The sequence below is a fragment of the Erinaceus europaeus genome, chromosome 10 (genome assembly GCF_950295315.1).
Source record: "Erinaceus europaeus chromosome 10, mEriEur2.1, whole genome shotgun sequence".
Taxonomy (NCBI): Eukaryota; Metazoa; Chordata; class Mammalia; order Eulipotyphla; family Erinaceidae; genus Erinaceus; species Erinaceus europaeus.
In genome coordinates this window covers 105,490,973-105,518,730 of record NC_080171.1, presented here as the reverse complement: position 1 = coordinate 105,518,730, position 27,758 = coordinate 105,490,973, and the positions used below count along the sequence as shown (strand labels likewise).

General features: G+C 40.9%; 1 protein-coding gene across 1 annotated transcript in view; it reads left to right on the top strand.

Annotated features, from left to right (window-relative positions):
- Nucleotides 1-26,744, top strand: part of TSC1 (TSC complex subunit 1) — a 40,096-nt gene extending 13,352 nt beyond the window's left edge. The window contains exons 7-21 of the mRNA XM_060200447.1: nt 3,342-3,517; nt 5,544-5,659; nt 6,818-6,929; nt 7,458-7,576; nt 11,030-11,099; nt 11,495-11,596; nt 11,829-12,366; nt 14,634-14,677; nt 15,263-15,429; nt 16,390-16,572; nt 17,487-17,597; nt 18,326-18,448; nt 20,431-20,618; nt 20,705-20,866; nt 21,432-26,744. Coding sequence (XP_060056430.1) covers nt 3,342-3,517; nt 5,544-5,659; nt 6,818-6,929; nt 7,458-7,576; nt 11,030-11,099; nt 11,495-11,596; nt 11,829-12,366; nt 14,634-14,677; nt 15,263-15,429; nt 16,390-16,572; nt 17,487-17,597; nt 18,326-18,448; nt 20,431-20,618; nt 20,705-20,866; nt 21,432-21,951 — 2,731 coding nt within the window. The 3' untranslated portion in view covers nt 21,952-26,744. The remainder of the gene's footprint in view (nt 1-3,341; nt 3,518-5,543; nt 5,660-6,817; nt 6,930-7,457; nt 7,577-11,029; nt 11,100-11,494; nt 11,597-11,828; nt 12,367-14,633; nt 14,678-15,262; nt 15,430-16,389; nt 16,573-17,486; nt 17,598-18,325; nt 18,449-20,430; nt 20,619-20,704; nt 20,867-21,431) is intronic.
- The last annotated feature ends 1,014 nt before the right edge of the window (nt 26,745-27,758 follow it).

The window sequence follows — 27,758 nt, the reverse complement described above, 5'->3', positions numbered from 1 at the left end:
AGTATCTGGAACCAGTGGCTGAAAAGAGACTTAACATACAAAACCAAACAAATTGTTGAACAATCATGGACCTAAAGGCTGGAATAGTGCAGATGAAGTGTTGGGGGTCCTCCATTTTGTAGATAGCTAGTGGGCATATTTTAGTTACATTTCAAGGGGCCTGTAGCTATATTAGTGGTGTTTTATTTTTTGTTTTGTTTTGTTTTGTTTTTGCCCAAGCCTGAAATCTGATATGCAGATGGAGCCTAATTATTGTCTGGGGAGATGATGTCATGGCTGGGAAAAGGAACAGAAAGCTGGATCAGGGAAGAGAGTAGCTCCCTAATATGGGAAAGGGGTATAAATATTACTGAAAACCCCATCGATTTGATGTGATCTGGGGCCCATATAGCTTGGGAGCCTGTGTGACCTCTACATCCCTGTAGATCTGAGCTCACATTCTGTGGTCCTGAGTAGGAACATTCCAGGCTGCCCCAATATCAACCCATCTTCCTCAAGTGTGTAGCAAAGAGTATGCTGTCCATCCTCCCTTTGGAGGATGGAACATTCTCTACTATTGTTGATGCAAGTTGAGGGCAAGGTCCTATGGGGGCCCACAGAAGGGTCTATTTTGTTGTTCCTGATAGATTCCCTCTCTCTCTCTCTTTTTTTTTTTTTTTTGCCTCCAGAATTACTGCTGGAGCTCAGTGCAAAACCATTGCTCCTGGATGCCATTTTTTACATTTTCTCTTGGGGAAAAATGGACAGAGAGAAATTGAGAGAGGAGGGGGAGGTAGAGAGGGAGAGAGAGAGAGAGACACCTGCAGACCTGCTTCACTGCTTGTGAAGCATCCCCCCTGTAGGTGGGAAGCTGGGGACTCAAACCGGATCTTTGCTGTGGTCTTTGTGCTTCATATTACGTGTGCTTAACCCAGTGTGCCACTGTCCACCCCCTCTGTATGTTTTCCATTTTCAAATATTCATGTGCTATTTTCTGTTCTTCTATTCTTCATCTTGGGGGTAATAGTAAAAAACAAACAAATCTTTGGTGATATTTGAGGAACTTGTATAGTTAAAGGCATATGTTTAATCTACTACATTAACTTGGAATTTTTCTAAGTTAGTTTATAGAACCTCACTTGGATATGAAGGATTTATGGATAAGAAGATATCATCTGGCTTTTGAAGTAAGCTCTAACACCAAAGCAGGAGGCCAATATGAAGAAGGAGGAGAAATAGAGCTAGAAAGAAATAGTGACAAATAGCAGGAAGAAATGTCCACAGTTGTTTAAAGATAAGGGAATTATGCATAGATAAAGGTCAGGATGCCACAGAAAAGGAGTAGAGACTACAGAAGATGAACATAAATGATAGCCAGAATAAACATTTTAGCAAAAGGATTAGATGATAAAGCTGAGACTATCTTAGAAGGCAGAACCAAAGGATAGAGATGAGTAATAATGAGAAGATAAACAAATTTAAATAATTCCAGAAAGTTCTAGTTCAGTTAAAAAGAGAGAATACTTCGGTCAAAGAAGAAACTGGGAGACATAATACAGGAAAAATTTCAGTAAAGTGCAAGTACTGTAAGAAAATCCAATAATAGGGAGTTGGGCGGTACCACATCGGGTTAAGTGCACGTGGCGCAAAGCGCAAGGACCAGCATAAGGATCCTGGCGTAGGGTTCAAGCCCCTGGCTCCCCACCTGCAGGGGAGTCGCTTCACAGGTGATGAAGCAGATCTGCAGGTGTTTTTCTCTCCCCCTCTCTGTCTTCCCCTCCTCTCTCCATTTCTCTCTGTCCTATCTAATGACGACGACACCAATAACAACAACAATAATAACTACAACAACAATGAAAATCAAGGGCAACAAAAGGGAAAAAAAAATTTTTTAAAAAAAGAAAGAAAAACCAATAATACAGGAAAGGAGGGACTTGGGTTTACAATATGAAGGGACTTGCCCAGTCCCAACTTAATCAATGAAAAGAATATTACCAAGACTCATTAAGAAAATTCAAACCACCAGGGATAGATAAACCTTCAGAGGGAGACGAAATCAAAACAATAAGGTTCAAAAGTCATATTAGGGGGGAGGGGTGTCATGATGATATTAGCTTCTGCAATGCCTTCAAAATGGAAAAAATGGTTTTATTTATTATTATTTTTTAAAATTTTATTTATTTATTTTTTATTTATTAAAAGGAAACCATTACAAAAACCATAAGATAAGAGGGGGTACAACTCCACACAGTTCCCAACACCAGAACTCTATACCCCATCCCTTCCCCTGATAGCTTTCCTGTTTTTTAACCCTCTGGGAGTATGGACCCTGGGTTATTATGGGGTGCAGAAGTTGGAGGGTCTGGCCTCTGTAATTGCTTCCCCGCTGACACATTGATGTTGGCAGGTCGATCCATACTCCCAGCCTGTCTCTTTCCCTAGAGCGGGCCTCCAGGACACATTGGTGGGGTCATCTTCCCAGGGAAGTGTGGTTGGCCTCATGGTGGCATCTGGAACCTGGTGGCTGAAAGAAAGTTAGCATATAAAGCCAAACAGATTGTTGACTAATCTTGACCCTAAGGGCTGGAATATTGCAGATGAGGGTTTGGGAGTCTTCCTTTTGAAGATAGCTAGTAGGCCTATTTTAGTTATATTCTAAAGGGCTCATGACTATACTAGTTTTTCCTGAACCTGACCTCTGATATACAGGTGGACCCAAGTTATTGTCTGGGGAGATGATGTCATGGCTGGAAAAAGGACTAGAAAGCTGGATCAGGGAAGAGAGTAGCTCCCTAATATGGGAAAGGAATTGCTGACTGAAGACCCTGTTATTAATATGTTTATAAAATAAAAAATATCAACAAGACCATAGGATAAGAAAAAAAGGTTTTTAATGATATGTTCTGTAGCCAAATTGCCTACAAATATAAAACTTTTTTTTAGATATGCAAGGATTCAAATTTGTTTCTGATGATCCTCATAGGGACTGCATTTTATTAAATATATAAGTATACTAGGTCTTATTTCAGAGCTGCCAGAGTAAGTTTGGGAAGAATTAATATGATTTACACAGAAAACTAAGGAAAAGAATAGGAGAAATTCAATCTCTAGGACAAACTAAAATAAAGTTGTTGAACTTTTTATTTCATTTTAATCTGATAACTTGATGTAATTGTTTTAAACAGAAGTTTATGGAATTAATTTGAATACTTTGTATACTAGTACTATGATCAATACTTGAGTTACTATGATTCTGCCTTATTTGCTGATCTTCATAGTTCAGTGGGTGGCACTGAGTTAGCACTGCTCAGTATTTGAGTAAAATGGGTTATAATTTGCATTTCTTCCTTTGCCTTTTACAGGTGGAAGAGATTAGAAACACATGATGTTGTAGTAGAGTGTGCCAAAATCTCTCTGGACCCTGCAGAAGCCTCATATGAAGATGGCTATTCTGTGTCTCATCAAATCTCAGACCGGTTTCCTCATCGTTCATTTGATGCCACCACCAGCCCTTATGTTGACACACAGAATAGCTATGGTAAAAAGTGACTTTGGTACTTATCTCCTTTACAACTTTGTCTCTGGAAAGTGTGATTTATGGGAGGCCAGAGGCTGGCACACCTGGATAAGTGCATGTTACAGTGCACAAGGACCCAGGTTCAAGCCCCTGGTCCCCACCTGCAGTGGGAAACTTTCATGAGTGGTGAAGCAGGGCTGCACAGGTGTCTCTCTCTTTCCTGCTCGATCTCCTCCTCCCCTCTCAATTTCTCTCTGTATATATCCGGTAATAAACAAAAATATTTAAAGCTATCTAAAAATTACTTATTTTGATTAACTTTATTTCCTTTACCTCGGCTAAGACTTAGTTCAGCTCCTATAAGCTGCTTCTAAAATGTTTAAACTTTGAATTTATTTTCATTTTCTCCTGATTTTGAATTTGTTTTCAAGTTTAAAGTTCCTTGTCCTTGGTTTCCTATCTGAGCACATGCCATAAAACTTGTGTTTATGTCTTGAACATAAAAAGGAGACAAATACTTGACTTTTAGGTCCACCCTGTAAAAGAATCATTTTATTCTTTAGATACTTAGGGGGGTGGTTAATGGTTTACAGTATAATTTTTGGTACATGAGTACAGTTTCTCATCTCATCATGATAGGTGTCTGAAAAGCACTCTCAACCCCCAGTTTAGGCCCTTTTCCATCATCAAGTACCAGGACCTGAAAGCCCTCTTCCTTCCTCCTCCGTGTCCTCCTTCCTCCAGAGTCCCTTCCTTTGCTGGAATACACCAAATGAGTTGTTAAGGGCCTCTGGGATGTAGTACTGAGACTGTTTGAATGAACTTGGACTGCTGAGAATTAGGTTCATGTTAAAGTATAGGCTTATCTGTGGGACCCATTAAAGTTATTATTGTTCAGGTTGTGCTTATCCAAATCACTCTGAAGCTTGACTAGACATAATTTAATGGGACTTCATGTCTAAAGAACATCTAATGAGTCTTTTAAATGTTATTTCATCCCCAAGCTAGTTAGGAATCCCCTCGGGTTTTTTGCTGTTGGCTTTTAAAGATTTATTTACTACATAAGAGAGAGAAATCAAAACACCACTTTAGTATATGTGGCACCAGAAATTGAATCAGGAGCCTCAGGCTTTCAAGCCCAGTGTCTTACCAGTTGAGACTCCTCCCCAGTCATTCCTCAGATGCTTAAAACATGGAAAATTGAGGGAGCTGGGCGGTAGCACAGTGGGTAAGTGCAGGTGGTGCAAAGCGCAAAATGTAAGGATGTAAGGATCCTGGTTGGAGCCTCCGGCTCCCCACCTGCAAGGGAGTCGCTTCACTGGCGGTGAAGCAGGTCTGTAGGTGTCTTTCTCTTCCCTCTGACTTTCCCTCCTCTCTCCATTTCTCTGTCCTATCCAACAACAACAACAAGGGCAACAAAAAGGAATAAATAAATAAATAAATACACGGAAAACAATATTAACAAGTTGTCTAGGGGAATATATATAATATTTTATATTTATATTATTTGCCTTTGAACAACTACCTTTATTTTGCCTTTGAACAACTGCCTTTATTTTACACTGGCTTCCTATGGGGATGGGAGAGCAGTAGGAGATCGCCTAACCCCCCAGCCCCCATGGGCAGATCTAGCTGGAAAGCTGGATTGAACATTTTTATAGAAGTTATCATCAGTTGGGAGTTGGGCGGTAGTGCAGCGGGTTAAGCGCACGTGGCACAAAGTGCAAGGACAGGCGTAAGGATCCTGTTTCAAGCCCCCGGTTCCCCACCTGCGGTGTGGGGGGGTCACTTTGCAAGTGGTGAAGCTGGTCTGAAAGTGTCTGTTTCCCCCCCCCCCCATCTTCTTCCCCTCTCCATTTCTCTCTGTCCTATCTAATGACAACAGTAACAACTACAAGGGCAACAAAAGGGAATAAATAAATATATACATAAAAAAAGTTATCAGTTGCGTGGGTGTTCAGTACATCAGTGGGATCATATATATATTTTAATCAGGATAACCTAGAATCACACACTAACCCTGTGTGTTCTTTCCCTTTTATTTTAGGGAGTGCTACTTCTACTCCTTGTTCCTCTTCTCGGCTGATGTTGTTAAATACTCCAGGGCAGCTACCTCAGAATCTGAGTTCTACATCAACACGGCCATTAACTGAGCCACCACAAGTATGATGTCAAATAGAATGCCTGCTTTCTTCACTGTTTAGTGGTCAGGCTGACCATTTTAGTCAGGATTTAAAACATGGTTGTGAACATTGTTCACTTCAGGATTTTAAGGATAAGTAATACTAACAAAGAAAGCTACTATATCGGGGGCTGGGCAGTAGCACAGTGGGTTAAGTGTGTGCACATGGTGCCAAGCGCATGGACCCATGCAAGGATACCAGTTCGAGACCCTGGCTCCTCACCTGCGGGGGCTCGAGTCACAGGCAGTGAAACAGGTCTGCAGGTGACTATCTTTCTCTCCCCCTCTGTCTTCCCCTCTTCTCTCAATTTCTTTCTGTCCTTTCCTACAACAGTACCAGCAGTGACAACAATAACAGCAACAAAGGCAACAACAACAAAAAAAACAAAAAAGGGAAAAATAGCCTCCAGGAGCAGTGGATTCCCAGTGAAGTCACCGAGCACTAGCAATAACCCTGGAGGGGAAAAAAAAAGAAAACTATTATAGTCACCCGGGTTTTTGTTTTATTATTTTTTGTTTTGCTTTTTTATTTGTTTGGTTTTGAGTCTAGATTTACTTAATATATCTTTTTTTAATTTATTTTCCCTTTTGTTGCCCTTGTTTTTTCTTAATATTTATTTTATTTATTTATTCCCTTTTGTTGCCCTTATTGTTTTATTGTTATAGTTTTTATTGTTGTTGTTGTTGTTGGATAGGACAGAGAGAAATGGAGAGAGGAGGGGGAAGACAGAGAGGAGGAGAGAAAGTTAGACACCTGCAGACATGCTTCACTGCTTATGAAGCGACTCCCCTGCAGGTGGGGAGCCAGGGCTTGAACTGGGATCTTTACAACGGTCCTTGCGCTTTGTGCCACCTACGCTTAACCCGCTGCGCTATAGCCCGATTCCCTACTTAATAGATCTTATCTCTTGGTAAAGTTTTAATATTTTTCTCCCAGATAAAATGACTGGGATAGAGTGACTTAGTTGTTTTTTTTTTCTTTTTCTTTATTAGGGGATTAATGTTTTATAGTTAACAGTAAATACAGTAGTTTGTACATGCATAACATTTTCCAGTTTTCCACATAACAATACAACCCCTGCTAGGTCCTCTGCAAGTGACTTAATTTTTCATCACTGACATACCTTTTTAATTCTCAGGCCACTCTTTGGAGCCCATCTATGGTTTGTGGTATGACTACTCCTCCAACTTCTCCTGGAAACGTCCCACCTGATTTGTCACATCCTTACAGTAAAGTCTTTGGTACAACTGGTATGTATGTCTTAAGTTGAGTTTGGTTGGCTAGTTTGGGCCTCCTGTTTATTGTGAACTGTCTCTTAGATCTGATAGTTTAAAGTAGTAAACATGTCCTTGACACTTCAAACCTCAGGGACTTTTAGAACATGTAAAGTATACCAGAGAGCGAGCGAGCGAGCGAGCGAGAGAAAGAAAAGGAGGGACTGGAAGCTGTACCTCACCCGGCTGACTGCATACCTTGCCAGATGTGAAGATCGGGGTCCAGGCCCCCTGCCAAGGGGAAACTTACAAGTGGTGAAGCAGTGCTGTGGTGACTCCTTTTGCACCCTCTGTCTTTCACCTGCTATGTGGAAGGTGAAAAGAGTCTGCTGGAAATGGTGGAATCATGCAGGCTCAATGCCCCCAAGATAATAAAAATAAAATAGACTGATCTAGAGCCCTGAAAAGTTAATTCTCAATTTTCTTCTCAGTATTATGTAGGGAAAAAAATTGGCAGTTTTTCTAATAAGTAATTGTATCTTTTCTGTTCTTATATCTGGGCAGGTGGAAAAGGAACACCTCTGGGAACCCCAGCAACTTCTCCTCCTCCAGCCCCCCTCTGCCCTTCGGACGATTACATTCACATTTCACTTACACAGAGCACAACCGCCCCACCCAAAAAGGTATGCTTGGGGTACTCTTTGGTCCTTCTGCCCACTCTTAATGACCTGTTTGCAGCGTTTGATCCTTGATGTGGTAGTTTTAAATCAGAATATTTGACCTCACATGTGCAAGTCCTGTGTCCTCCTACTGTGCCATCTCCTTGGCCAAGTTTTATTTAAAATTTATTTGTTTTTTAATGAGAGAATAGAGGGTGGAAGGGGGAGAGAGAGAGAATATGAGAGAGAATGAACACACTAGAGCATTACTCTGGCATATGTAGTACCATCAATCAAACTTGGGATAAGAACAGTTGAAAGTAGATTAAACTAGTTCTGAAAGTGTGACCTATTAATCCCAGCACTCCAAAAACTTTTAGAGAATCCACTAGGTCAGAGATACTTAGACATACCGAGTTCTTCTCTGCCCCATCCCTACCCCCCTGGATTGACTCATTATTATTTAAAGAAATGATAGTGATATGACTGACTGTCCCAATTCCAATCAGGCACCATTTCCCTAGTAGGTACTAGAGTCTTCTTGGAATTACTCCTTTTGTTGAAAAGAAGAAAGTGAAAAAAAACAACAATTTGAGTGTTTTATAGAAAGTAGTAAAAATGATTAATTTTATTAAATCTTGGCCCTGGTTTGACTTTTTTTTTTTTTTGGTGATAAAATAGGAAGTATATATGTAGCATCAAACATTGGTGGTCATCTTGAACATTTGTATAATTGAGTTCAAAGCTGACTAGTTACATTTTAAATTTTCAAATATCACAACATTGCTCCATTACCCATGGAGCTTGCTCTGGTGCCTTAGTGGTCTCATGTTGTGTTAAGGCTCAAACCTGGGGCTTCTCACATGGTAAGGTGTGCACCCTACCATATGAGCTGTCTTCCAACCCCATTAGGTACTTTTTTTTTTTTTAAGAGAACATCAGTTTTATTTGAAAAAATAGCTGTCAAGTTTGACTATTTGGCAGGCACTTTCTTAAATGACTTCAAGGAAACAACAAGTTTTTCTTAGCAATGACAAAATTAAAATCTCAGATGAAAATTAGTATATTTAGAAACTAGCATCATGGGGGGGGGCTGGGCAGTAGTGCAGTGGGATAAGCACATATGGCACAAAGCGCAAGGACTGGCCCCCAGCTCCCCACCTGCAGGGGGGTCACCTCACAAGCAGTGAAGCAGGTCTGCAGGTGTCTATCTCTCCCCGCTCTTTGTCTTCCCCATCTCTTTCTATTTCTGTCCTATCCAAAAATGACAGCAATAACAACAATAACAATAACAATAAACAGGGCAACAAAAGGGAAAAAATAGCCTCCAGGAGCAGTGGATTCGTAGCAGGCACCGAGCCCCAGCGATAACTCTGGAGGCAATGAAATGAAATGAAATGAAATGAAATGAAATGAAATGAAATGAAATGAAATAAAATAACTAGCATCATGATAGCTTGGAAGTAATACACCAGGTGTACATATTTGAATTTCCAGAGTTTACAAATTAATTCCCTGGTGCCAACATAATAGCTGAGCAGATTGGTATTCTCTGTTCTTCCCTCTCTCATGAAAATAAATCTTTTTTTTAATATATATATATTTTTTTATACTTATTTATTCCTTTTTGTTGCCCTTGTTGTTTTATTCTTGTAGTTATTGTTGTTGTTGTTGGATAGGACAGAGAGAAATGGAGAGAGGAGGGGAAGAGAAAGACAGACAGACCTGTTTCACCACTTGTGAAGCGACTCCCCTGCAAGTGGGGACCCAGGGGCTTGAATTGGGATCCTCACACTGGTCCTTGTGCTTTGCGCCAACTGCACTTAACCCACTGTGCTACCACCCGACTCCCATAAATCTTTTTTTTAATATTTATTTATTTCTTCTCTTTTGTTGCCCTTTTTTATTGTTGTAGTTATTATTGTTGTTGTTGAATAGGACAGTGAGAAATGGAGAGAGAAGGGGAAGACAGAAGGGGAGAGAAAGATAAACACCTGCAGACTTGCTTCACTGCCTGTGAAGTGACCCCCCCTGCAGGTGGGGAGCCAGAGGCTAGAACCAGGATCCTTAATGCCAGTCTTTGCGCTTTGTGCCACATGCTTAACCCGCTGCACTACCACCTGACTCCCGAAAATAAATCTTAAAAAAACAAGACAAACAAAAAACCACATGAAACTGTTAACTACCTTCTGAAGCTTAATAGCTTTCCCAATTCTTTTATGACAAGATTGAAAATTTTTGGGAAGCTTGGTTAATAATGCGTACCTTTGATAATGTATAATGAAATATTTGAGCAAGATCTGCATAAATTAGTGAGCCAGTATTTACTAAATGTGTCTGATATAGGTATAATTACATTAAAAAATTTTAGAGATAGTTTTAAGTAAATTGATATATATACATATATATATATATATATATTTTTTTTTTTTAACCAGAGCACTGCTCAGCTCTGGCTTATGGTGGTTCAGGGGATTGAACCTGGGACTTTGAAGCCTCAGGCATGAGAGTCTCTTTGCATGACCATTATGCTATCAACCCCTGCCCAATAAATGTTTTTTACTGACCTTTTGTGCCTGCTTTGTCATTCATATGACCCAGGCTTGAGTCTGGCCCCCACTGTACTGGGAGGAGTCTTTGTTCTGTAATGTCGCCCTTTCTCTCTTTTTCTGTGTCTCTGTCTGAAAGAAAAAAGTTGATCTAGGAGTGATGAAACCCTGTTGACAACAACTACCACAAAACAAATATCCTTATATTTGTTTTAATTTCTAATATGGAAATTATCAATTAATAAAACCCCATAATTAAATTGCCTTTCATAGTCTCAGTAACTCTTAAGAAATAAACAGCCATCCTAAGTCACCAGGGAGGTAGCTCAGCAAGGTGTGCACATGTGAGGCCCTGGTTTGATCTGTCATCTCATAAAGTACAATGGCACTCTGGTCTCTCTCATACATGCACATATATTAACATAACAAATATCTATGTTTTTATTGTATTTCTTATTTATAAAAAGGAAACACTGACAAAACCATAGGATAAGAGGAGTCAACATATCAAAGACTCAGCCTATGTATTAAAAAGACTCAGTCTGTGCTTTAAAAAGTTAGAGACATTCAATCAGTTTTTCCCCCATATTAATTAAATAGTGATTTATATGACTACAAATTAATAGCAGTGTACATAAACACCACTCCCACCACCAAAAGACTGTGTCCCATCCCATCCCCCCACCCCATGAAGCTGAACATCCACCCTCACCCTCCACCCTGGGTTTTTACTTTGGTGCCCTACTAATATCTATGTTTTAAAGCAAAGGTATGTTGGGACTAGTTTGAAAAAAATCACTGGGCTATGTAGTAGTCATAACTTTATAAACTTTTATAATTTAATAAATTATATAGATTTATAAACTCCCATCAAAATACATGCGCCTACTTATTACCTTGTGGTGTTAAGTTGTACCTGTCTTTTCAGGAAGAGAAAACAGAAACTTCAAGACCTTGTCTACTCAGACAACCCCACCTTCCAAATGACCGAGGACTAGGTAAAGTCTCTGGATAACTGGAGTCCCTGCTTGTGTCCTCCTACTGGGTTATTTTTGTAAAGAAGTTAAGTAGAAATAGGAAAATTGAGTTTGTTACAAAATATTGAAGCATAGAGACAATGAGGCATGTAATTCTAAAGACAGTCTAGCATCAAAAAATCTTTTAAGCTATTTCAGTGAGGTAGCTGTGTTTCCATCTGATTAAACTGCGGTTTTTACCTCTTCTCTGAGACATAAAAAAAACAAATTTTATCTTCTGTGGGATTTTGGTTAGCGTACCTTTAATGATGTTATTTATATGTCTTGGCTTTCTACAGTAGCATTGTTATGGTTGCGGGGATTACTTGTGTATTCCTTCGTCTTGAGAGTTTTGTTGTGTGTTTGTTTCCTTTTAGAAGAACTATCAGGCAAAGGATCTGTGACTCTAAGTGATCTTCCAGGGTTTTTAGGTGACCTGGCCAATGAAGAAGATAGTATTGAAAAAGATAAAGAAGAAGGTAAAGTATGTGGATTCTAGACTGTAGAAATTGTTACAAGGTTTAAAAAAAAAAACTCTTCTGCTGCAAAATTTAGACTAGTGCCAACACTCCGAGGCCTACTTGGCTTGGGGTACTATATTACCTAGAGGCTACAACTATGTTCCTGACCCCCTGGGTGGTATGTGGCAGTAGGCACCCCTACACTGCCCAGCCTGACTCAGCTGTCTCTTGTTTCCCATCTTCCTCTCAGCGGCAATATCTAAAGAACTTTCTGAAATCACCACAGCTGACACTGAACCCCTGGTTCCTCGAGGAGGTTTTGACTCTCCCTTCTACCGAGACAGTCTCCTAGGCTGTCAGCGGAAGACCCACTCAGCCACCTCCAATGCTCAGGGCTCTAGTGTGAACCCTGAGCCATTGAACTCCTCTGTGGACAAGGTTGGGCCTGACACACCAAAGCAAGCCTTTACCCCCATCGACTTACCTTGTGGAGGCACTGATGAAAGCCCTGCCAGCAACAGAGAACACCAGACTTCCTTGGAGACCAGTATCTTCACTCCCAGCCCTCAGAGGGGAGTGAGGTTTGGAAGTGGGCAGCTTCCCCCCTACGATCATCTTTTTGAGGTAACATTGCCAAAGACTGCCCATCATTTTGTCAGCAAGAAGACTGAGGAACTCTTAAAGAGAGTAAATGCAGAGGAAGACTATATGCCCTCTACCTCCCCAGTGGAAGTGCTGGATAGACTGATACAGCAGGGAGCAGACGCACACAGCAAGGAACTGAACAAGTAAGCGTGCCACTTGCTGACTTCTTTAAGTATTTTTTAAAGACATTTATTTATCTCACGAGAGAAAGATTGATACCAGAGCACAGCTTTGGTTTAAGCAGTGCTAAAGATCAAATCTGTAGCCTATTGCATGTGAGTACTAGCTCTGCCTACTGAGCAAATTTCCCAGCCAGTCACTGACTTCTTTAAATGTTCACTTTTGTATGAATTGTAGAAAGTGTTATGATAGAAATAGGAGTTGTGCTCCATGCTCTCACTTGAAGCCATGATTTTCCTTTATTGTTTGATGTCCTTCCCATGTGTTGGGCTTTCCTGCATAAGACTGTATGATACTTTGTATATATACTGTGTGAGTTGGGAAAATCTCATTGGATTTCAAAATTCATTTAGAAATGACTTTTAGCTCTAGGTCATTTTAGCTCTCTCTTAAGAGCTTGAATGTGAAATTATAGCATTTCAGGTATTTGAGAGTAAATACCCAGTATTTCCCTCTCTACCTACAGAGCCCCTCCCCCTACTCACAGACCCCATTTTAGTGATCTAATTCACTAGAAGATAAAATTACCAGAGTTTCAAGATGGTTTCCCACCTCCAGTGATACACAAGGTTTCTTAGAAAATTATCTAAGGGATACTACTCAGCTATTAAAAATGGTCAATTCTCCTACTTCACCTCATATTGGATAGAGCTTGAAGGAATCATGTTAAGTGAGATAAGTCAGAAAGAGAAGGATGAATATGGGATGCTCTCTCTCTCATAGAAGTTGAAAAACAAGAACAGACAGGAAAACAAAAGCATAACTTGAACTGGAGTTGGTGTATTGAGCCAAAGTAAAAGACTCAGATGTGGGCCAGGGTTCAGGTCCTGGGACATGATGGAAGAGAAGGACCTAGAGGGGGTTGAATTGTTATGTGGAAAACTGAGAAATGTTACACATGTACAAACTATTGTATTCTACTTTCAACTGTAAACCATTAATCCCCCAATAAATTAAAAAATAGCAAACCTAAAAAAAAATGAAAGAAAGAAAATTACCTGAGACACTGTTAGAGACCCTTCTTTTGTTACTGTTTTTGAAAAGATATCCAAAGAAGAGATGAGGAAGTCATGAGTCAAGAGTTTGAATCCTCTGCCATTTCTAAACAAGTTCTTAGAGAATGTTTATTTTACTTTTTCTTCAGTATAATAACCTAAATTGGAATTTGCAGAGATTATAATAATTAAAATCTCATATTGAATGCAATTTGTTGGATTGAAATCAAGTTTAAAAACACCTGCTTTTTCTTAAACTTGGTTTCTCCCCTATGTACTTTAACAGAGAGGATGATGCCAGCTTTCAGTTAGTTAACCTGTGAGAGCTGACCAAATCCTGTGGGCCTCTTGGAAGCTCAGCATTTGGGCTTCCCCACTCTGGAGACTAGGTCAAGTCTATTGGGAAGCCAGATCCTTCCAGCCCTTGTAAGGCAATTCCTCTAACTCAAGGTCCTTTGGGTTTGTGACTTTCTTACATCATTTTTAAATCTTTTTTGTTTGTTTTGCTTTCTTTATTGGGGCAATTATTGGTTTACAGTCAACAGTAAAAGAACAGTAATTTGTACATGTGTAACATTTCTCAGTTTTCTGAGAACATTTTCTCATTTCCACATAACAACATAAATCACCTTCCCTCCCACCCCAAGTCCTCTTCTGCCATCATGTTCCAGGGCCTGAGCAATACCCCCTACCCCCCCATCCCAGAGTCCTTTACTTTGGTGCAATATACCAATTCTAATCCAAGTTCTGCTTACACTGTTATTTTGACCACAAGGAAGTGACCTTATATTGCTAGGGTTATGAGATAATTTTAAAATATAAACAATGTCTCTTTGAATTGCATAGTAGTATTCCATGGAACATAACTTCTTTATCCAGTCATCTGTTGGTGGGTATTTAGGTTGCTTCTACTCCTCAATTATTGGTGAGAAGTAAGATGGTTTCACTCATATGTGGAATATAGATCACTGAAACACATGAATTTACAAAAATAAAAGGAATGGCCACACTGACTCAGACATTGTGAGAACTGTGGTGATTTATGAGGGTGGAGGTGGGTGGTGTCACAGGACTTTGGTGGTAGATATAGTATAGAGCTCTACCCCAATAAGTTTGTAATCTTATAAACTGTTATCAAATTACTAATAAAATTTTTAAAGAAAGATAAACGGATAAAATCCCACATCTCCTTGTAAAGTCTATTAACTTTGTTACTCAAAACATTTTCTTCCTAGGTTGTCTTTACCCAGCAAATCTGTTGACTGGACCCACTTTGGAGGTAAAGTTGTTACCTTAGTTTCTAGCCCACCCATCTAGATAGATCCTACTTGTTTATTAGATTTTCTGTCCTTGAAGTGCCTTCTAGAAAACATCATTCCATTGCTTCTGCTCCAACCATGCTGTCCTCTTGATTAAATAGTATCTTCACCGTTTTTGCAGTCAGCATTTCCTGCTTTTGAAGTAGCAAGCACCGTGTGCAAAAGAATAGAAGTAAGAAAATGCAGCCCTCACTTAACATAAATGTCCTGGGAGATTCTTGAGAGGAATGCCAAGTGGAAAGACAAGAAGGAGTTCTGCATTTTTTTTAAAAATTGTGTGTGTGTGTGTGTGTGTGTGTGTGTGTCCGTCCGTCCCTCCTCCCCAGGAAAAAGATGAAAATAAAGCTGACTTTCAAAGAGCCATCCTGAATTATATCCCCATTGCTTTGAAAAGTAGAAAGTGCACATATTTCCCTCCTCCATCAAGAACCAAATGAACATCTGCAAAGTTAATGGTATTTTGTGTCCTAAAGAGTTGTTTCTTAAACTAACAAAACATGGGCTGGAGTCCTGATCGAACCACCCTCCCTCTGCTTTAAAATCAGGCTCTCCTCCCTCAGATGAGATCCGCACCCTCCGTAACCAGTTGCTTTTACTGCACAACCAGTTACTCTATGAGCGTTTTAAGAGGCAACAGCACGCACTTAGGAATAGGCGGCTCCTCCGCAAGGTGATCAAAGCTGCCGCTCTGGAGGAACACAATGCTGCTATGGTGAGCCTCTGTGGGCTGGAGGGAAGGTATATGTCATTGTTTCGTTTTATGTCAGCAGGGTAGTTTAGAGAGAGCAGCTGAGGAGTCCTAGCTCTTCTCACTGTTAGAACTGAGAGCAGGTCCCTAATTTTAAAATATGAAGGAATTGCTCTCTGAATTCCCTCCAAGCTTTCAGAAATAGGAAGTAGGATGAGTGATTTTTTTTTTTTATGGTGTTTGTCTGTAATTCACTATAGTAAGGTCCAAAGATCAATTTGTTTCTCCAAATGTAAAACCATCTCTCTTAAACCATTTTTATGGCATGAAAGTTGAAGTGTAATCGACAAGCCAGATTAAACCTTATCTTTACTGTGTATTTCCTTATGAAAAGTAAGTTAGCCTATTAAAGCTTCTGTCACCCACTCTGGAAAATGAGAATAGTAATTGCAGTGCCTATTTTAAAAAAAGATTACTGATTTATCAGTGTTAGAGAAGAGAGACAGAACCAGAGCATCACTATGGCACATGTGATACTGGGGTTTCAGCTTGGACCTCATGTCTCTTAAGTCAGCACCTTAGCCACTGCACCACTTCCGGGGCCACACCAATGCTATTTTTAAAAAGAAAGCATGTTAGTAAGCACTTGCTAAGTGCTTGGTTCAGGGTAATGGTTCAGTAAATGTTCATTTCAGTGATTTTGATTAGTTCTGTGTATTAGAGGCCTTATTCTAGTACTGGCATTTGGGCCTTTTGAAAGTAATAGGTGGGAGAAACTTGATCCCTGAGAAAATGTATTTAGACAGCTTACTACCCATTTGCTACTGTGAAATTTGCAAAGTCTTAACCTAGTCCAAGTTAGGCAGTAGTGAGCTCTTAGATTCTGGCCTGTGGTCAGTTTCAGAACTGTATGTAACTGTAGATGAAAACATTTGCAATGTGTATTGGAAAACAGCTAAAATGTTGGCATCTTTGGTCTACTAGAAAGACCAGTTGAAGTTACAAGAGAAAGACATCCAGATATGGAAGGTTAGTCTACAGAAAGAACAAGCCAGATACAGTCAGCTCCAGGAGCAGCGAGACACAGTGGTAACCCAGCTCCACAGTCAGATCAAGCAGCTGCAACACGACCGAGAAGAATTCTACAACCAGAGCCAGGAATTACAGGTATGAACTACAGTACCAGGCAGAGCCACCCAGATCACAGCAGGTATACTTTATAGAGCAGAGTACCGTACCCAGCTTTCTGGGTTCATAGTTCCCTTAGCATTTCAGTATTTTTTTTTTCCCTGCCACTCTGCAGCCAAAAGGAATACCTAACAGTTCTGCATCTAAAGAAGTTACTATTTATGTCCTGACAAGGTGGTAACTGAAAACAATACACATAAGCTTAAATTTTTTTGTATGATAATAGAGATTAGAACATCTCAGCTTTGTCATATGTAGTGCTGGAAATGGAAAGTAAGGCCTGTGCTCTGCCACTGTGCCACCTCCTCACCCAGCCATATACCAGCCTCCAAAAGTTTTAAACAGCTGCAATTTCTTATTAGTGCTGTGTGTGTACCTCTTGGGCTCTGCAGAATCTCAGGCCTTGGGTGCAGATTTGCTGCTGATGCCCTCATTTCCTGTTTCATGGTGGTTATTTATACATTGAATTTTAAAAATCATAGCAATCACCTTAAAGCTAGGTTTTGCAAAGATGTGGTGTCCCCCACAAGCACAGCACTCATTTAGTACTTAACCTACCTTCCTTTGGTTTGTAGTTCATGTGATGACCAACAGATGGTGCTGTGTTTCCCTTAATCCCCCCCAATACATTAAAAAAAAAATTATTCATGAGGCATTTGTTGCTTAGTGCACTGTTTCGAAACTATGGGTTTAAGATTTTGGAGGTGTTTGTTTTGTTGAGTTTTTTTCCTTAAACAATAAAGATCTCATAAATTAACCATAGTTATTTTTATAAAACTAAGACTAGTAATAGATCATTGAGAAACTAGGTTCCCCCTTTACTCCCCTCCCCCAAATGTTGCAAGTTGATGGCCAGGCAAGCTTCTAACTTCTTGTGCATATCCTCTGGGTAGACAAAGCTGGAAGACTGCCGAAACATGATCGCAGAGCTGCGCATAGAACTGAAGAAGGCCAACAGCAAGGTGTGCCACACAGAGCTGCTACTCAGTCAGGTTTCACAGAAGGTAAGAGCTGGAGTCACCCTATGTCTGTGCTTACACCACTGGCTGACATTTTTCCTTCATAAAGGACATACACGTTACTCTTGTGTGCAGTAACACATATCCCCAGCAAGGAGTGGTTTTCTGTCCCACCTTTAGGTAATATTTTGGTTGACTTTTCAGATGCTGCTGGCATGAAATGGGCAGGGACTGGTATGCTACTAACCATCCTACAGCATATAGGACAGCCTCCACAATAGAGAACTCTCAGGCCTGATCCTTGGTATAAGCATATTCTGTGAAACTTTCTTAATTGCTTTTATAGAAATGTAAGGAGTTTTTCAGCATTTTGTGCTATGATTCCTTCTTCTTTGAGCTTCACTACCATTTGTTAATTATTTACTCAAGAACTGGTGGATTTCCCCTGGCGCTTTATCCTCCTGGGTCTAACAGCCTTGCTTTGGTGGCCACACCTGTCATTTACACACCCATTTTATCCAGGCATCCTGTGAGACCAGCTTTGATCTAGCACCTTTGTTTATTTTCCGCTGGGTATAATACAACTGGGGGGGGGGGTGTTTCTGTCCATTTCCATTGTCCTCCCCACCAGTCATTATGTCAGGAATTTTGAAACCATAGCAATTATTTATTTTGCCCTTGCATTCAAATAGTGTACTCCTAACTGGTTCCCTCTCTAATATCCATTTGCTACTTTTGTGTTGTTGGATTTTTAACTTTGTTGTTTTGGTTAGCTCTCAAACAGTGAGTCAGTCCAACAACAGATGGAGTTCCTGAACAGGCAGCTGTTGGTTCTTGGTGAGGTCAACGAGCTGTATTTGGAACAACTGCAGAACAAGCATTCGGACACCACAATGGTATGAAAGGGTTTGGGGCATCCAGCTGAGAGGGACAGCTCTTAGGACCCAGGCAGTGTGTTTGTGGCATATCATATAGAATGGCTTTATGAATTACTTCCTAAAAGCAATAATCTTTGTGTCCACCCCCATCTCTCCCTCCCTGATACTTTTTGGTTATTACATGAACTCACTTCCCCTTTTTGGGTTGCTTTGACAGTCAAGTATAAGTGAAAGTACCCAATGGGAATTGGTGCAGAGTAGGTGATAAAAGTGTTTCCTTCTTCTTATTCATGCCTCATTTAAGAGAAAAAGAGACAGGTAAAGAATGGGAAGCCTGTTCTGTTCAACATACCTCTTAGGACTATGGAGATAAACTAGTATACCTATCACATTTTCTTCCTTTTAATGTTGAATTTAATTTTAGCAGATGGTGGTTCAGTCCTGGCAACAAGGCCAGCATTGGAATGATCTTACATTAATTAGTGCCTCACCAATGGTGTTGAGGCAGAAATCTTGTGTCACTTTATAAATAGCCTCAGGTAATGTTAGTAAGTAAGTTGGGAATGGAATTTTAATAGTAAGTGTTCAGATTCTTCCTGTCACTAACTTCTCCATCACATAAAGGCATTCCTTTTAGGATTTTTTGGGCTTGTACTTTGTAAAACATCTTTTTTTGGCCAAGCACAGAGAGTAATTTGGGACCATAGAGATGTGATTTTTATTATACAGTGGCTCCTCCTTATTCCTCAGCATTCACATCTAGACTGCCATTAGAAGGATGCCAAGTGAGAAGCTTTCTCTAGAAGCCAGCTGTTAATTACTCTGGGAGAATAATGACTTTGGAAAAAGAAAGAAAGGAAGGCAGACCTCAAGGCTAAGAGAAACTTTTAAAAAGCTAGTTCAGTCATAGTCTTGAACATGTGACGACTTGCCCCTAAATCTGCTAGACTTTCTCTTGTTCAGATAAGTGGGGAGGACGGGTTAAGTACCTGAGAACCAGGTGGCGGGGGGGTGGGGAGGAGTGACTGGGAGATGTTCAGAGTAGCGCCTCATGTGGTTGGGAGTGTTAAAAATGCATGGACATTTTTAGTACCTTGCTTGATTCCCCCCCCCCCCCCCCCGTAGTTAGTGTAATAGAAGTCAAGAAAAAGTTCATCTTATCTATAAGTCTGGAACCCTTAAGCATAGTTGAGATGGCCACATGATCCGGTGTCCAGTTAAACTTAAGACTGTTGCATTCTACCCTACGGCAGCACCAGGGTCACTAGTTGTCTATCCCATGGAAGCTCACCCATCTCTTTGCTCTCTATGGTTTCATATACTTTTAAATGTATGCCAAATTTCTTATGTGTATGTTATGATAGGTTTATATCTATCTCTTGTCTAAAAATATTTTTTGAGAGAGATAATCAGTACTTGCATTCACTGCCCAGCCTTGATGCCAGTGGTCAAACCTGTGGTTTCTGGGGCTCCTGCAGGGTAGAAATTTCACGAGTGCTGCAGGTATGTATGTGTCCAGCCCTCACTCTCCTTTTTATTCTGTCTTTCTAATCCTCTTTGTCTCTACTATTAAAAAAAAGAAGAAAAAATGGTCTCCAGGAGTAGTGGCACCATTGCACAGGCACTGAGACCTAGCAATAACCCTGGTGGCAAAATAAACAAATAGTAAATAAAAGATATACTTTCTTTCCCCAACATTAAACTTAGCAGGGTGTGCCCCATCACATAAATATACTGTGATGCTTTTTTGTGTCTTAAGTGTCTAATGTATCAGACTACTTCCTTATGTATCAAATCCTCCCTTAGATTTCAGAGAAAGGTTGCTAAATTAGCCATATTGCCAACTATGAAAGAACTTCTAGAAAGTTGTATCGGTTTTTATTTCCACTAGCAGTATACTAAATATAGTACCTTCTCAATGCTTATCACATTGATTTTTTTTTTTTCAGAATGGATATGTTTATTTTCTAAAAGAACTTACTGAAATCTCTTTTTTTAAGGAAGTGGAAATGATGAAAACTGCATATCGGAAAGAACTAGAGAAAAACAGAAGCCATGTTCTCCAGCAGAATCAGAGACTTGATACCTCCCAGAAACGGATTTTGGAACTGGAATCTCATCTGGCCAAGAAAGACCACCTCCTTTTGGAACAAAAGAAATATTTAGAAGATGTCAAAACCCAAGCAAGGTAACTTCCCTTGGGAAAGGTTTTTGCAGTGATGTGTTCTTGATTAAGGGAGACTTCCCATATCTGTGGTGATGTATGTCTTTCAGAAGACAGTTGGAGGCTGCAGAGAGCAGATATGAGGCTCAGAAAAGGATTACCCAAGTGTTTGAGTTGGAGATCTTAGATTTGTATGGCAGGTTGGAAAAAGATGGCCTCCTGAAAAAACTTGAAGAAGAAAAAACAGAAGCAGCTGAAGCAGCAGAAGAAAGGTATGAACAAAAAGTTTTTAACGATGGCCTTGTCTTTAACATGCCACTAACAGGACAAGCACTTCATGATGTGGTGTTATACACAGCTATGACTTGACTGGACCAGCGTGCAGCTCTGGAATCACTCCATTTCAGGGAGCACACACATCTGATGTTTTCTCAGAATGTTCAGTCTTCTTTCCATATTCCTTTTTTCTTGAATTATTTGAAGTGCCATCTTTAAGATTGCTGTTTGTGGTCTGGGAGGTGGCGCAGTGGATCAGGCTTTGGACTCTCAAGCATGAGGTCCCAAGTTCACTCCTCAGCAGCACATGTACCAGAGTGATGTCTGTTTCATTCTCTCTCTCTCTCTCTCTCTCTCTCTCTCTCTCTATGTCTTTATCTCTCTCCTATCATTTCTCATGAATAAATAAAATCTTTAAAAAAAAAGATTGCTATTTAATGCCTCTTGATTTGATCCCTCATCCTCTATTACGAGAGAGCTGGCAGATTTCACTGGCAGTGAAATTCCCTGCCTTTCAACACTATAATTATAACTCCCTTTTCCTCTCTGGGTTTCCTACAGGATTGACTGTTGCAGTGATGGCTGCTCAGATTCTGTAATAGGGCACAATGAAGAAGCCTCTGGCCACAACGGTGAGACCAAACCTCCCAGACCTGGCAGCACCCGAGGCAGTGGTGGAAGTAGAGGAGGTGGAGGCAGCAGCAGCAGCAGTGAGCTCTCTACCCCAGAGAAACCCCCAAGCCAGAGGGCAGGCCCTTTCAGCAGTCGGTGGGAAACCACTGCAGGAGAGCCCTCTACCAGCATCCCTGCGACTGTTGGCTCACTTCCCAGTTCAAAAAGCTTTCTAGGCATGAAGGCTCGAGAGTTATTTCGTAATAAGAGTGAGAGCCAGTGTGATGAGGACGGTATGACCATCAGTAGCCTTTCTGAGACGCTAAAGACAGAACTGGGCAAAGACTCAGGTGTGGAAGCCAAGACTCCCCTGAACCCAGATGGCCTGCACCCGTGTCCCCCAAACCCGGACAGTGTTGGACAGCTCCGTATCATGGACTACAATGAGACTCATCATGAACACAGCTAAGGGTAATCAATAATCAATCAGTGTTAACTTGCATATTGTTGGTATAGAACAGGATGTGTGAAAGCACGTTTCAGAGCTTTCCTATTTCCAGAGTCTAAGTAGCTAGCTCACGCAGTGGAAATGGGAAGGAGGTCCTTTTGACAGTTGGATGTGGAACGAACGGTTTTTGGATCTGGCACTGAAATTGCCTCTTCGCCTTCTCCTCAGCCCATCCCCAGCCTCTCATTCATTTACCTAGCAGTGTGTGCTAAGCCAAGGGCCAGTTTGAGTTCCTCGGTAGCTTTATTTTCTTTCCTTTCCCCATAATGGTTGTGTCCTTTGAACCTGTGCAATATGAGGCCAAATTGAATCTTTTGAGTCTAACACACCATTCTCTCTTTTCCCGAAGTTCAGATAACTGTGTTGGTTCTCCCTTATCCCAGGTAGTTGGTGGCATTGCAGGTAAGTCTGGATTTATCCCTTTCCAGGAGGATGTATGTAGCATGCAAAACTGACCATCTTCACACAAAAGCTTTTACATGAGGTTTTCACTGTTTTGGTTCTGAAGTTTAGCACCTAAAGTAGCAGATCTAGAAAAACAGTGGTTTTTGCACTCTTTTGGCGGTTCTGATAAGCTTCCTAGAAAGTTCCATGTGAACAAACTTCTATTGTTTGACAAGTCTGGAGTTGGCACTGTGGAGGCCATGCTCCACCTTTGGGAATGTTTTGTCCCTTCTTCCCCACTACCTCTTATTTATTTGGTGTTTCTTTGGAAGCCTGTAGTGTTCTGACTACACACTTATGTGTGGGTGGTAAAAGTGCTCCTCTACAGGGAGGGTAGGGATGGGGGAAGGCTGGTGAAGTGAGCAGTTAGTTCCTGAAGCTCTTGCAGGTTAAGTCTGCAAGGAACTTGTCCTCCAGGCAGGGCTGTGCTGGTTGAGCCTGGTGTTAAAAGTCCTCTGTCTCTGCCTCCCTTTGTGTTCCCACCACCTCTTATTTATATCAGCTGCTTTGTGACATAGCAGCAGAAAGACTGAAGTTCCAAAGAGTTTCCATGTTGCTCAGGCTGTTAGAGTTGCCTCGCCTAAGTAATTTTCTAGGCCACCAAAAAGGTAACAGCTTCTTCACACCAATTCTTTAAAGGGCTGCCTCTTTGGGGATCAGCTGCCTGCACATCCTCATGAGAGGTGACCCCAGTGGCAGAATAAGAACTCAACAAATGCTCCTGAAATAAATGCTAAAAGCCTGATAATTATTGCTGAGTATTCCAGCTGAGGCAAAAAGAAACTAACAAGAGGAGACCAATGAATTTGATTTTCCTCTTTCTGTCCTTTTAGTTGAGTACAGACGAGTTCAGCCATGGAGAAAAGGCAGTCTGTGATGGTACGGAATCAAAATATACACAGAAGCTTCCAGCCCGTGAAAGTAAAAGTCTCTATTAATAGTGTGGCAGTAAGTAGTCTAGTATCCCTAACCCAAAGGGAGCTAGGAAACGAGAACCTCCACTTCACCATGATTATACTGGCAGAATACTTCCTTGGATTAGGATTAGATGTGACTGACTGGTTCCCTGCACAGTACCAGTCCTTGCTGCCTTGTCCCTTGTGGAGTATCGAGACCATGTTTAATTCAGCTTTGTCCAAAGGAAAGCTTAAAATCGAATATGATCTATTTTCCTACTCTAGTTTTAGAAAAGGAAGATATTAGCAAATTCAGAAAGAAAAAATAACGGGATAACTATTAAAACCAGTTTTAGACGCTTAACCCCTGACTTAATCCTAAAAGATCTGTGCCACAGAACAAAGATACCAGGCACTTAAAGCCTTTTACCTGATTAACTGGCTAAGGCATGGAAGCCAATGTGAAGAAAGAAAATACTTTTTTTTTTTTTTTTTAATAGCAGATTCTATGAAGAGGGAAGGAGGAGGCAACACGGCAGTGTGGACTGGTCCAAGGCTGAGGCCTCCATGGGCAGGTCTCTGTTCTCAGTCTTCAGGCATACTACTCTAGCCTGGAGTTCTCTTTATTTAGCTTCACAACCACAGTTGATCTAGTTGAATGTGCTCAGCTTCCTTTGAGTTATAGGAAGCCATGGGTTTTACTCAGCCATAGCTGGAGAGGTAAGACCTGGAGTCATGTTGATGTTACCCAGTTTAAAAACTTGGGCTCTTATGTTGCAAAGAACTCAAGTCAGTAGTACGGTTTTATTCTGTTTTGAAAATGATAAACCTGCCAAGAGTCAATGAATGAGTTACTTGATTATGTTGCAGTGAGTATTTTTAAGGATGAAATGTGATAGTAGAGGTACTCCCAGGTAAGACTTCAGGCCTGGCAATAGGTTTTGTTTTTCGTGTTATAGGCGCAGGCTGTTTTGAACCTGACTAAGCGTCCAGGCATTCATAAATGTTAGGATTGGATAATCTCCATCTAGAGTCATTCTGAGCAAGCTTACCTGCCTCAGAACTGTTGGCCAGTGTGCATTACTTACTCTGATCCTTACCTGACACTAAGCTGAGGCACAAACCTTGAGGAGATTGGAGTCTGGTTTCTAGGCAGAATGACATTGGCTTAAAATAAGAAGCACTATGATATCAGGGGTGGAATTTAAGGAAGGTGGTAGCATGGCCTCCATATAAAGCTAGTTTCTGAATCTCCTGCACATAAGTACACAGATTTCTATCAGAACTTTTATGCATTTTAAGAAGCTTTTTTACAAATTTATACCATAAAGTCTATTAGGTTGGAAGAAATAATCTGGTCACAAATAAGAAAAAAAAAAATCCAAAGATAGGAGATAAAACTAATTTCTTGGGTTAAAGAGTTTTTGCTTTTTGTTTTGTTTTGTTTTTTTAGGTCTTTGTGCAGATAAGTAGTAGAACCAACCTTATAAGATTGTGGATAGATGTGACCTTGCTGGATTTATCAGTTTTGGTTTTTTTTTTAGGAGAGAAAATTGTCTAACCTTTGGGAATGAGCTGCTGAAAGTTCTGAGTAGCTAGAAATATGGTGAGCTATTTTGTGAATCTGAATATATATACTGTGTTTTGGGGAAACAGTCTGAGCTACTCTTAAAAGGAAAACTGTTAAAATTCAGGAAAAGATCCTGGAAGTCACTGACAATTAGGAAATCTGGCCCAGTATGCTACAATGGTCAGAGGTTAGCAACATTCCCTGGGTAAAACCAAGGCAGGAAACAGGCTCTGGGCCATCCCCATTTGTAAAAGCATATGTAGTTTTTCCCGTTTTTGTTGAAAAAAAAAGAAACTCTAGCAGCTGTGTAGAAGAGTAAATGTCTGGCAGTGAGAGGATCTCTGAGCTGGACCACAGAGGCTCTGACTCGCAATTCAGAATTTAAAAGTTGTATGTTTCTGTATTGGGGACATAACAAATGTGCTGTAACTAGCCAATGTGAATTATTATTATTACTTTTTTTTTTTTTTTTTACCAAATACTAAACATACCACTTGAAGCCAGAAAGAAAGAACTGAAGAACAAACGAAAATACAAATATGTGCAGATAACAGTTTTTCTAGCTAAAAGCACTAAGATGTTGGGAACTGAGAACAAGCTCAGGAGGTTTTGGACAGAGTGAAGATTCAGTCCAGAACTGCAGTGTCCTTTTGTGGATACTCCCACAGAGACTAGCCCTCTCTTCAGAGGGGCCAGAGGAACAGATGTCTCTTGAGAGGAATGGTTCCAACCAGCTCACCTTACTGTGCTGCATTTTCCCTCTTTGAGGTACATGCTTCAAAACTGACCCGCAAGGAGTGTTGGATGTGTATCCAGTCCGAGGTGTTTGTGTACTGTTTACATCCAGATTTCTGTGACACTTGCCCCTAGCTTGCCCTCCCTCCCCTTTTCTCCCAGACCACTGCAAAGGGACTGATGCACTTGAGGAAGCTTTTCTCTATAAGTAAAAGAGCAAATCTGGGTCAGGGCCTGGCCCTAGGCAGCTGCTGTGAACCTTGTCCCTGTGTGGCTTTTCCCAGTATGTGACTCCCTAATGTGTCCAGGGAAGAGTGGTGGTTCTGTCTTTCCTATGTCCTTCTGCAGTCTGTAGATCCACTTAAGAGGGTCTGTTGCTACCAGGGAAACCTGACAGGGAGAGTCAAGCACCCAAGCCATGACTGCTTTTGTCCTTGAAATAAGTAAATGAAGGCAGAGGAGCTTGCTATCCTCCTCTTCCCAGTGCCACAAAATTATCCATCCTCTGGGATTTGTGGGCTAGTTGAACCATTGAGCTAGAACTTTTACAGACCTTGTGAGAGTTTGAGACCCGTCCAGACCAATCTCTCCTTTTCCCCCACCTCAATGCAGTGTTTGGACAGGAGGGTACGGCTGCTTTATGCAGCAGATGACTTTGACTTATCAAAGAGATAGCCAGGCATTTTTCACGAGGGAGAATCAGTGATCACTTTTCAGAAGACTTCTATGGACCATAAACATATTACGAAGGAACAGATTTTGCTAAGACATAATCTAGTTTTATAATTCAATCATGGATCAACCATATGTGGCTAACTTGCAGTTTAAAGGGGGTCCCATCCATGGAAAAGTTTTTTAACAGACTGCTTTTAGATGTATTTAAGAAAGTCATCTCTTCAAAAGGTTTAAACCTTACCACCTCGATCTTAAAAGCATGTCAAACAATCCACATCAGATGCCATAAACACAAACTGCAAGAGAAAATGGTACAATCTCAGTGAATGGGAATTGGAATCAAAGGGGTTTGCTGTCCTTAGAATGTTCTAAAATGTCAAGGCAGTTGCTTGTGTTTAACTGTGAACAAATAAAAAAATTATTGTTTTGCACTATTCTGTTGTTTTGACATGAGGTGGCCTCTGTGGGACATTCGGGCAAAGAGGAAATAGCTCAAGATGCAGAGCCTCTGCATCTGCGTCATTAGTCGCGTGGGGAGGAAGTTAATCAGCAAGTGGAATCTGTTTTTATAGTTTCAGTTAAGACTGTTCTGACAAGTCATCTGGAAAATCCTTTATGTCTCAAATCCACCACCCTCCCCCACACACACACACACACCAACCCGAGAGTGTCATGGTGGTATGGGAGAGGGTGGCTTGAGTCAGTCCCTCAGAAAACTAATGGAACCAAGGTCAGAGAAATAGTGTAACGATGCCACAGCAGACTTGGATGCCTGATGCCCCAGAAGTCCCAGCTTCAATCTTGGGCACCAACTACATGCCAGAGGTGAGCAGGTTGATCTCTGTTTCTGTCATGAAAATAAATACATGAAAATCTTTTAATAGGGTCCAGGCAGTGACACACCTAGTAGAGCACACATTACCCATGAGCAAAGACCCAGGTTCAAACCTTCTGTCCCCACCTGCAGTGGGGGGAGCTTCAGGAGTGGTGAAGTAGTGTTATAGATGTCTCTTTCTCCCTCTCCCCACTCCCTCTCAATTTCTGTCTCTATCTAAAAAATAAATGTAAAAAAAAGATAATCTTATAATCCACTGCTAACCACAAAAGAAAACCTTTTAATAAAATGAAGGAACAAAAATGAAAACTTGGGAGCTGGGTGGTGGTCCAGCACCTGGTTGAGCGCTCCTATTACCGTGTGCAAGGACCCAGGTTCAAGCCCTCAGGCCCTACCTGTAGGGGGAAAGCTTCACAAGTGGTGAAGCAGGGCTGCAGGTGTGTCTGTTTCTTTCCCTCTCTGTATCCCCCCTCCCCTCTCAATTTCTCTGTCTCTATCTAATAATAAATAAAAAACATACTTTAAAAAAAAGACATATAAAATGAAGACTTGGTACCAAGAGGCCTGCTGGGTTTGTGCTGTCATCAAACCTTGTTTCTGGTGTGCACTGGTA